General features: G+C 37.4%; 2 protein-coding genes across 3 annotated transcripts; one reads left to right on the top strand and one right to left on the bottom strand.

The window, feature by feature from the left end:
* The first annotated feature begins 3,684 nt into the window (after nucleotides 1-3,684).
* On the top strand, nucleotides 3,685-6,691 carry LOC111797223 (probable xyloglucan glycosyltransferase 12). The gene is made up of 5 exons (XM_023680172.1): nucleotides 3,685-4,557; nucleotides 4,647-4,955; nucleotides 5,043-5,333; nucleotides 5,416-5,529; nucleotides 5,620-6,691. Exons 1-5 carry the CDS (start codon nucleotides 3,772-3,774, stop codon nucleotides 6,244-6,246), a joined length of 2,127 nt encoding a protein of 708 aa, XP_023535940.1. The 5' UTR covers nucleotides 3,685-3,771; the 3' UTR covers nucleotides 6,247-6,691.
* A 544-nt stretch (nucleotides 6,692-7,235) lies between these two features.
* Nucleotides 7,236-10,445, bottom strand: LOC111797605 (transcription factor bHLH74-like). Of its 2 annotated transcripts, none has more exons than XM_023680659.1 (8): nucleotides 9,352-10,445; nucleotides 9,063-9,278; nucleotides 8,921-8,986; nucleotides 8,766-8,834; nucleotides 8,043-8,114; nucleotides 7,783-7,953; nucleotides 7,624-7,705; nucleotides 7,236-7,533 (listed from the first exon to the last, which is right to left on the bottom strand). In XM_023680659.1, exons 1-7 carry the CDS (start codon nucleotides 9,790-9,792, stop codon nucleotides 7,670-7,672), a joined length of 1,071 nt encoding a protein of 356 aa, XP_023536427.1. In that variant the 5' UTR covers nucleotides 9,793-10,445; the 3' UTR covers nucleotides 7,236-7,533; nucleotides 7,624-7,669. The 2 variants fall into 2 exon arrangements, with proteins under 2 accessions (XP_023536427.1, XP_023536428.1); XM_023680660.1 differs by having other exon boundaries at nucleotides 7,795-7,953; nucleotides 9,352-10,444.
* Nucleotides 10,446-10,558: the final 113 nt, after the last annotated feature.

The raw sequence follows: 10,558 nt of genomic DNA, 5'->3' as shown, positions 1-10,558 counted from the left end.
TTTTTTTTTTTTTTTTTTTTTTTTTTTTTTGGCCAATTTTTTATTATTATGCTATGACGTTATTTCTTATGGATAACGCGTCAATTGTTTGTTATCAAATAATAATTTTTAATCCCACAAAAGCATTGAAATATTTTTAGATTATAATCCAGGTGAGATAATTAATTGACCGTTGATTTTAGGTATAATTAATTAGAATATTAAATAAAGTCCACAAAAAAAAAAAAGCGGGCCAAAGGGAGATGTCCCATTTCATTTTAAAACACTGGGGCCTCTCCTCGACCACCACACGTTTGAGGAGAACTACTTTTGTCGGTTCCATGGTCACTGTATCTGCCTCAAACAATGTTTTATATATATATATATATATATATATATAAATTGTCTTATTAATATTAGATTTGTTTATAAATTGACTAAATACAAATATGATATAAAAAATAATTTTAGGATGCAAAAGATAAGAATTATAAACCGGGGATTATTGTACGATGGATTAATAAACATTTTAATAATATTATATTTATTATTATTTATTTTACATTTAGAATTATTTTGTTTAATGGAACTATCCCATCAGCACCAATTTTTTTTTTTCTTTTTTAAATATAATTGGGTGACATCCTAATCAGCTGCTTACCTAACCTGTAAAACAAAAGGGAAAAAAATACAATAAATTTTAAAAAAAATATTTGATTAATTTAGTGTGATTTTTGAAAGCGGAAATTGCGGGCAAATACCCGAGCGCACGACCGCCGGCTGTGGTGTCCAGGCTGTTTGTAATCAAAATGGCTCTATGGACGACAATACCCCTCCTTTAGGATGACAATGCCGATACTTACCGAGGACAAGTTTGTAAATTGGCGAAAAGTTTTGTGGAAATAATATGTTTTTCGTTATTTTATTACTATGTTTAGGAGCGCGGTAGTTAGAATTCAATATTAATTGAAATTAAAAAATATAAAAACTTTAGATTTTTTGTGTTAAATGTCGAGTTTACCCTCGAAACTACTTGTATTTGGGAGTAGTATAGAATTGGAAGGGTTTTTAAATAATTGATGACAATTCTATTATTGTCTGTTTTAATTTTAATTTTTTAATTTTTTATAGGCTGTAAATTAATATCTGATAAATTAATTTATGAAAGGATAGGATTGAATTTGAAAAACAAATTGTTATAAAATTTGGCATTTTCTTAGACAAACGTTATGCACGTGTTTTGGGGATAAAAATAAAATTGAAAAGTGATTTTAGATAAGTTAAATGAAAACGTTATTGGATTGCGATTCTCATATAATTGCTTTTGACCAAACATATTCCGCTGAATTTCCTATTTTATAATGATTTTTTTTTTTCTTTTTTGTCTCAAGCTCATCTATTCAATTATTTTGACATTTCTATATATTTTTTTAAATTCTAATAATTGATTTCTTCTCATAAAAAAAAAAAACATTTTTTAATGTAAAAAAAAAAACCTAGTATCTATGTGTATCCCTTTATAATGCGGTAAAAATATATTTATGAATGTGTTTTCTTTTCTTATACTAAACTATTATTATTATTTAACCATTTTTCTTAAAATTAAATTTGCAAAATAAAATTTTAAAATTTATTAAAACTATAAAAACTAAAATTAAAATTGATTGAAATTAGAGAGACTAAATTGTTCAATTTAAAAGAAAATACAATGACCTAAATAATATTTTAAACCTATAATACTTACAAACTAAAATCTATATGAAGATAAAATTTTAAGTTAATAATAACAGAACTCAAATTATATTAAATTAATATATATAAGTTATTGTATAAAAATGAATAATGTAGATTATGAGAAGGGAAGTAAAATCAAAATTGAGGGAGTAAAATAGTAATTTAGCAAACTTAAAGGAATCGTTTTTAAAATTTTGTTTGGTTCAAAACGGTCTCTTCAAAATTTGAATATTTATGCAGTTAAATGTCGGTTTTACCCCTTATCATGAAGCCGCTCTTACTTTTCCCACGTGAATTACTGAGTTTGTAAGGTTAGATCGGGGAATGTTCCGGTATATCCTATAAGTACGAATTCCCGTGATACCGCTTGTGAAAACACATCTCAGACGCACATCAACCTTTACTTTTCCATCAGCTGGATCTTAAGACAAAGCCTGATGCGATCCCACTTTAGGCTGCCTGGTCCTGATTCGCCGAAGTATGGGTATTTTTAAATTTTCATTTGAGGCTTAAGGAAGTGCAAATTTTAAGAACATTTTATTAATTTAGTTCGTATAATAATACTTTAAACTTGTAATTAAAATATAAATAAATTATAATATGAAATAAAAAGTGGGACTCAAATATTGCCAATATTTTAAGTCTCAATTTAATTTATGTTAATGATAAATTTAAAAATATTTATGAAGTATTAAAAGCAATATTGCAATTTTAAATGAATACTTATTTTTAAACAAATCAGTAAAGTTATGGTGTATATATATATTTATATTATTTTGTAATTTAGTATTACAAAAAAAGTAGAACCTTTAATATTATCATGATTCTTTTTTATGGAAATCCCGATAATACCCTCATTTCGGTTTGCACTGGTTTGACTAAAATTTGTCGGTGCATTAATCTGGTAAGAGGGCAAATTAGGAAAGTCGAATATATTCGAAAACATTATTACAGCTGCCCCTGCAGCTGCAGTGCTGGCGTGTGATCCTCTGTGAACGAGTTAATACTCGAAATGAAATAAATTTTAGAGCATTATCCACTTGTATAGGACGCGGTGTGGGTGAGGGCTAGATGGTAAATTCGACGTTTTTACGATAAAGAACCAAATTGAAAAGGATAAAAGGTTAGTCCTTTTGATTTATTAACAAGCGAAGAGGGCCACCCTAGAACATAAAAATGGGTCGCAAAGAATCCCCCTGTCCCTGTAGGCTGTAATTGCTCGCTTATCTCTGTAAGTATTCTTTCGCACTGTAAAAGTAAATAAAAGGAAGTAATTACAGTGAAGTATTTACTTTTTTCGTGTTCTTTGGGTTAATTGAATAGTGGTTTTAATATTCTGAACAAATAATTGAATTTTGTTATAGGGGGGAAACTCCGTGATATAATTCAATCTGCCATTTGCGAATAATATTTTTGGAGTTTAATGCGATGGGGATTTGAAGAAAGAAACAAGATCTCTGGAATTTTTTGATTCCCGCTTTCTCATCCCAGTAAAACAGATCGTTTTCGCNTTTTTTTTTTTTTTTTTTTTTTTTTTTTTTTTTTTTTGAATTTCTGAAAATTCTTATCAAAATTCAAAGACGTGCTGAGCTGTAAGCATTCCATTTCTGAATCCCTCGCGCGCCCATCGCTGTGTTCCTTCTTATTACCTTCGTGACCTTTTGTGCAAGCTGTAAATGAATGGAAGCTCATTTGGACACATCTCGGCTTCATCTCATTCTTCTTCCTTTGGATACTTCTCTCGTATAAGTTCTCACCGAATGTCGCAATGATTTAGAGAAGGCCACTGCTGCATTCTTCACCACGCGTCTACTTTCGCTCTTTCCAAGTTTTTCTTCTTCTTCTTCTTCTCTCTTTGCGCTTTCTCCCACATTGAGATCAGGGCCATAGCCATTTTGTTGTCCATTTTTTGTTTTGTTTTCTGGGTCTTTTTCCATTTCTCGATCGGTTTGGGAGGAGGAGGAGGCGGCGGAGGAGGAGGAGGAGGAGGAGGAGGGTGTGTTTTGAGGTCTGAAAATCGGTTTTCTTCAACTGGGGTTTTGAGATCGCCGTTTGAAAATGGCGCCCTCGTTTGATTGGTGGGGAAAAGACACTCGCAGAGGAACCCCTGTTGTTGTTAAGATGGAGAATCCAAATTGGTCGATGGTTGAGCTCGAGGGTCCGTCGAAGGATGATTTTCTCATCGCGGGTGAGTCGCCAACGGGCCGGACCAGAGAGAAAGCCCGAGGGAAAAACGCTAAACAACTCACGTGGGTCCTCCTCCTCAAGGCCCACAAGGCCGCCGGTTGTTTAACCTCCATTGGCTCTGCAATGGTGGACCTTGTCGCCACTGTAAGACGCCGCGTTGCTTCGGGACGGACCGACGAGGACGAGGACGACGCCGACGCCGACGCCGACAATGACGTCACTGGTAAAGAGAACCCGACAGTGAAAACGAGATTCTATTCTTGTATCAAGGTGTTTTTATGGCTGTCGGTGCTTCTGTTGGGTTTTGAGGTGGCGGCCTTCTTCAAGGGCTGGCATTTCGTTTCTCCAAACTTTCAATTGGATTATCTCTGGGCATCACCTTGGGGTTTCAAGGGAGCTTTTGGTTGGATTTACTCTCAGTGGGTATCGATTCGAGTGGATTATTTAGCTCCTCCTCTGCAATTCTTAACCAATGCCTGTGTCGTACTGTTCATCAGTCAAAGCTTGGATCGTTTAATCTTATGTTTGGGTTGTTTCTGGATCCGATTCAAGAAAATTCAACCAGTTCTTAAACCTGGAGATGAAGACCTTGAATCCGGCGAGAAGGGCTATTTCCCAATGGTTCTTGTTCAGATCCCCATGTGCAATGAAAAAGAGGTGAAGTTTTGTTCTTAATGTCTTCTGCTTCTGCCATTGTAATTGGTTTAGTTCTTATTGAACAAACTGAATTTGCGGCTTTCTCTCAGGTTTATCAGCAATCAATTGCTGCTATCTGCAATTTGGACTGGCCAAAAACCAATCTGTTGATTCAAGTTCTTGATGATTCTGATGATCCAACTACCCAATTGCTGATTAAAGAGGAGGTTCATAAATGGCAGCAAGAAGGTGCCAACATTGTTTATCGTCATCGAGTCATTCGAGATGGTTACAAGGCTGGCAACCTCAAATCCGCTATGAATTGTAGCTATGTCAAAGACTACGAATTCGTTGCCATTTTCGACGCCGATTTTCAACCGACACCCGATTTCCTTAAAAGAACTGTTCCTCATTTCAAGGTATATTAGGCTGTTTTTGTAAGCCATGAACTGAGTTATTTGATTGTGCTTAGAACACTGTTAACTCTATATTTGAATGGCACTCAGGACAATGAAGAGCTGGGGTTGGTTCAAGCAAGGTGGTCTTTTGTGAACAGGGACGAGAACTTGCTAACCAGGCTGCAGAACATCAATTTAGCTTTCCATTTTGAAGTAGAGCAGCAAGTTAACAGTGTCTTCCTCAACTTCTTTGGCTTCAATGGCACGGCTGGTGTATGGAGGATCAAAGCTCTCGAGGACGCCGGTGGGTGGTTGGAAAGGACCACCGTCGAGGACATGGATATCGCTGTTCGTGCTCATCTTCATGGATGGAAATTCATATTCCTAAACGACGTCGAGGTACTAATCTTTGTTAAGTTCATGATATGAGTAACTAGTCTATGATATGAGTATAATATACTTATTATTTCTGCATAATCAGTGCCAGTGTGAGCTACCAGAATCTTATGAAGCTTATAGAAAACAACAACATAGATGGCATTCTGGCCCAATGCAGTTGTTTCGCCTTTGTCTGCCTGCTATTATTCGATCGAAGGTATCGTCGGCCTGCAATTGTTCTTTTGTTATAGAGTTTGTCTTAATCAAATTGCTGATGTAGTTGTCTTATATAACTGATTCAATGCAGATTAGTGTATGGAAGAAGTTCAACTTAATCTTCCTCTTCTTTTTGCTCAGAAAATTGATACTGCCCTTCTATTCGTTTACACTTTTCTGCATAATTCTCCCGATGACAATGTTCGTTCCCGAGGCCGAGCTACCCTTTTGGGTTGTCTGCTATATCCCAGCCATGATGTCGTTTCTAAACATTCTGCCTGCCCCAAAATCCTTCCCTTTCATTGTCCCTTACCTCCTTTTTGAGAACACAATGTCAGTCACCAAGTTCAATGCCATGATCTCAGGCCTCTTCCAGCTCGGTAGTGCCTACGAATGGGTTGTTACAAAGAAATCTGGCCGATCGTCGGAGGGTGATCTCGTCTCCTTGGTAGAGAGAGAGCAGAAGCATCAGAGAGGGGCTTCGGTGCCCGGCCTAGAAGAGATGAAGGAAGAATTTGAGAAGCAAGAGCAGAAAGGCTCTTTGCAAAAGAAGCACAATCGAATATACGTGAAAGAGCTCGCATTAGCTTTCCTCCTCCTAACTGCCTCGGCACGGAGCCTTCTATCTGCACAAGGAATCCATTTCTACTTCTTGTTGTTCCAGGGGATCTCGTTCCTGCTGGTCGGGTTGGACTTGGTCGGCGAACAGATAGGTTGATTTGTATAAATAGATGAATTCTGTAGGAAAAAAGAAAGAACACAAGGAAATGAGTAGAGAAAAACAATGGTGAAATGGGAAAAAAAAGACAACCACAATGGATGAACAGAGCATCAGAGAATGAATCCCTGTAGTGAAGAATGTCAAGGCCATTTCACTCAGTACAGTCGAGATAATAGAGTATTATATGGACACAAACAAACGACAATATTGGAGAGAGATGCTTATGTCAAATGGCGAAGCTCTTCCGGTGTATCTATATGTAGGTTTTTTTTTGTTTCTTTTAATGTTGTTTCAATTCGTTTGTTTTTCGATACTTTTGTAAGAACAAAAAATTGAACATCAAAAACATCAAAACAAGGAGATATTAGGCAACTGTTGGATGAAACTGACAGAAATATTTGGTTCATATTTAATGATAGTTTCTTGTGTTCTTGTTGCTTTCGGCGGGTTGGGAGTTATTCGTTAGTGATTGGTGCTTATGAAACTCGAAAAATGACACCTGACTGTGGGAGCGGACTACACGCGGCGGGGAGCCGAAAAGTTTCAGAGCTGTCTTTTGCTGTCTCCAAACGAAATTCATTGAAGATATGCTTTTCGGTTATTGTTATGATTATTTATTATTATTATTACCATCTTTAATTATTGTCTGCTATACTAAATGAATCGGTGAGGCGAATGACAGTTGGAAAAATAATGTTCGGCAGACGCAGAAAAGACTGAACTTGCCGCTTTATGGTCTTTAAATTCTCCCAACACATTCATCGCATCGCTGCCCCCGCCGCCTGGGGTGCCAAGAACGAACCCCACACACATCCTCTCTTCTTGTCCTTCTCAATTACCCATATCATTTCACAGGACAGATTATCCTAGAATAAAATAAAATGAAGGAAGAACCATTTTTTTTTTTAATTTTTAAATTAAAATTTAATTTATGTACGAGAATTTGAACTTCTGTATCGAAAACTTTAAGAAACTAAACAACAACATTAATAAAATGGATGTTTGAATTGAAAATATGATATAATTAAGGCAAAAAAACAAGCTTCTGCTTTGTTGGTCATACAAGGATGAAATTCAAACCAATTGTAATCAGCCTCGCCCACAAAATCTAAATTTACATTCCTTATCTGCTGCGCTATTAATCCATCTTCTTCTGCTAAAATTCGAAGAACAATAGTTAGAAACTGAATCCTATACAGATTTTAATGCTTTTTTTTTTCTCTGTCAACTTCAAAACATTTCAACCGCCCTTTGCATGAAGTTAGCGCTCTGCTTTAAACCGCCCTGTCATTGCCAAATGAATTATGGATCAAACATCTCTACCTTTGGAGCTTCACAATGCAAATTTATTGGATCATGAAGAAGAATGAATACCATTTGGTTCCAAATTGTGAGGGCCCGAACTCGAGTCGAATCCCATTTAAAGAAGACTTTGAATATCGCTTTCTAACACGGTCTGTGCGTAAAGGCGTTTCGATTAATGTTGTTGAACACAAAACAAGAGAATTGCATCATCATCATTCAGAGGATTACCATGTTAGCTACCTGAGGCAAAGGAGGAAACTGTGTGAATGTGGTGTTGGTTGGCATATTTGACATCGTCCCCTGAAGCTGAAATATTCGGTGAGGAGGGACCGGGGAAACCGCGCTCAACCCGGGATCATATCCAAGAACAGTTCCGTTGCTGCCTCGTGCGTGGAAAATCTACTCGAAACAAAAGTTAAACCAATTCAAAATGGTTCATAGACTAAATCTTAGAAGATTCTAAGCATCCAAGACGAGTATGAACTTACATCATTGGATAAAATCCTTTCGATATCGACGTTCACGTCCGGGTTGACAGTAGCAAGTTTCATTGACAGAAACTGCAGAAAAGTATAATCACACAACTTCATTTGAGATTATGTAACCGCTTAAGCCCAAGTAGATATTGTCCTCTTTGACTTTCGCTTCCCCTCAAAGTTTTGAAACACGTCTACTAGGGAGAGGTTTCTACACCCTTACAAGAAATGCTTCGTCCTCTCCAACCGATGTGGGATCTCACATTCCACTCCCCCTTGGGGGCTCGATGTCATCGCTGGCACACCGCCTGGTGTCTAGCTCTGATACCATTTGTAATAGCTTAAACCCACCCCTAGTAGATATTCAGGCTTCTCCTCAAGGTTACGAAACGCGTCTACTAAGGAGAGGTTTTCACACCCTTATAAGGAATGTTTTGTTCTCCTCTCCAACCGACGTGGGATCTCACAATCCAACCCCCTGGTGTCTACTCTAATACCATTTGTAACAGGTTAAGCCCACTACTAACAGATATTGTCCCATTTGGGTTTTCCCTTTGGGGCTTTCCCTCAAGGTTTTGACACACATTTACTAGAGATTTCCACACCCTTATAAGGAATGCTTCGTTGCCCTCTCCAACTGACGTGGGATCTCACAGATTACCTAACGGTACTGGTACTAATGCAAATGAAGATATATTCAATCCATCCAAACTTGTGTGAATGTTAAACACATACCTCAACCTGCTGTTGCAGTGACTGAACATAGTTGATAATCTCATCAAGCATAACAGCCTTTCCAGTAATCTAAGAGACAAAAACAATCCGAGTTGGAGTAAAAATCAAGTTTCCACAGGCAAAAGAAACTCACAAAATCAATTGAACCAAGCTACCTTATTGCATCCAGGAACAAGTTCTTGAAGCAATCTCATCCGCTCACTAATCTTCTCCCTCCTCACCTATTGGCCAAAGTGTTTCAAACGTCTAACACAACTAAACAACAACATTTTACTTCAGAAGTTCATAGAAAGTTACCCTCTCAGCAAGGCTATGGCTGTTTGTGGCTTGCCCTCTTCTAGCTCGCACATGAATGTAATTCTCCTTGGGAGCTTCTGTGCTATCATTGGTCTTCTCTTTAGCTTGTTTTCCAGTTGCCTTACCACCTAATTTCTGCTCCATTTCTGCGTTCTTCTCTTCCTGTGTACTGGAACTGTCTCCAGAAACATCCTTCTTCAATTTCACTTCAGATTTCTGGTCAATGGCATGATTTGCAATTAAAATGATGAACAAGAGAGAGAAATGATTAGAGATTCATCGATGTTACCTTGTTTGGCTGGCTAAATGGGAAAGTGGAATCAAGGGCTCGTTTTCTGAGTTTACCATTTGGTGATCCTGCAGCAGTTTCTTCGCCTGATGGTGGTAATAACTTCTCTGTGGTTCCTCCATTTCTGTAATTGGAAGAACACCCACCAAGAATCTGCCCGGCAACACCAAAAGAACCAAACATGTCGGAATAATTCCCATTGGCAAACCCCAAATCTGTGGGATAATGAACACCCTGTGTCGTCCCACTCCCTCCATGGCTCTCCAAAACAACAGGAAAAGAATTTGAAAATTCGCCATGGGAAGAAACCATTGGATCCCAACCAGACCCAAAGAAAGACCCCATCGCCATTGTTCCTGGAATTTTGTCGGAAGATGAACAATTGAGTAACCCCTCGTTTGAATTTCGAAAACCCATTTCGTCGTTTTCGAGATCACCCATTTCACGAGCTAACCTTACTTCCAAAGAGGGGAAAACAAACCTTAAAAAAAAAAAATGAAAGAGGAAAGGCGGTTTTGACCAGAGTTGGGAGGGGGAGGGTGATATCTTGCGAGAGTAAACAAAGAACAAAATGTAGTAGGGTTTGCAGCTTTATAAGGCGTTGTTAAAGTAAAAGCAGCATCCCCATGAAGGTGTAGAAGAAGCTTGCTCTGTTCTGCTGCGTTCAAATGCAAAAAGGAAAGGGAAGCAAAAAAATATATATATTTGGGGGGCCAACGCAAGAAAGTGAAGCTTTGAGAGTATAAAGTGGAGAAGAAACAATGAGATTAGCTATGAAACAGCTCATGAATGCAGTAAAAGGAAAGCAGATTCCCTTTTCACTTTTGGGTATGGAAGAAAAACATTTTCCAAGTTCTCCATCCAATCAAATGCCCAAATATGATTGATTTGAGAAGCCTCCTTTAGTTTTTGCTTAGATCAGGAAGAACACAAGAAGAAGAACAAAAGTGAGTAGCAGAGACAGGGTTTGGAGATATCAATCCTGGTAGCTACAACCAAGAAACAGGGTATTAAAATTGGAGGGTTTGAACGTGAATGAGTATCATAATCTGATGAAGATTAGTGTGTGTTCTTCCATTTTTGTTGCGTTAGATTAAGAATGAAAGGGTAAGAATTAGCCAATTTGGAGTAGAAAAAGGGAAAAAGGAGGTTAATTTATTTATTGAAAGAAACAGCTGTAAGCCTGTGATTTGGTTTGTTTTGTTTT

Source organism: Cucurbita pepo, chromosome LG06, assembly GCF_002806865.2.
Source record: "Cucurbita pepo subsp. pepo cultivar mu-cu-16 chromosome LG06, ASM280686v2, whole genome shotgun sequence".
Taxonomy (NCBI): domain Eukaryota; kingdom Viridiplantae; phylum Streptophyta; class Magnoliopsida; order Cucurbitales; family Cucurbitaceae; genus Cucurbita; species Cucurbita pepo.
This window is presented reverse-complemented; position numbering and strand designations above follow the sequence as displayed.

What these genes read in the sequence shown, in the direction of transcription:
- LOC111797605 (XM_023680659.1), bottom strand. Translation starts at nt 9,792, where the DNA reads ATGGGTGATCTCGAAAACGACGAAATGGGTTTTCGAAATTCAAACGAG. An exon ending in CATTTAGCCAGCCAAACAAG is followed by an intron (nt 9,279 to 9,351) that starts GTAACATCGATG and finishes GCCATTGACCAG; the next exon opens with AAATCTGAAGTGAAATTGAA. An exon ending in CACTGCAACAGCAGGTTGAG is followed by an intron (nt 8,115 to 8,765) that starts GTATGTGTTTAA and finishes ACTTTTCTGCAG; the next exon opens with TTTCTGTCAATGAAACTTGC.
- LOC111797223 (XM_023680172.1), top strand. Translation starts at nt 3,772, where the DNA reads ATGGCGCCCTCGTTTGATTGGTGGGGAAAAGACACTCGCAGAGGAACC. An exon ending in CCATGTGCAATGAAAAAGAG is followed by an intron (nt 4,558 to 4,646) that starts GTGAAGTTTTGT and finishes GCTTTCTCTCAG; the next exon opens with GTTTATCAGCAATCAATTGC. An exon ending in CTGCTATTATTCGATCGAAG is followed by an intron (nt 5,530 to 5,619) that starts GTATCGTCGGCC and finishes GATTCAATGCAG; the next exon opens with ATTAGTGTATGGAAGAAGTT.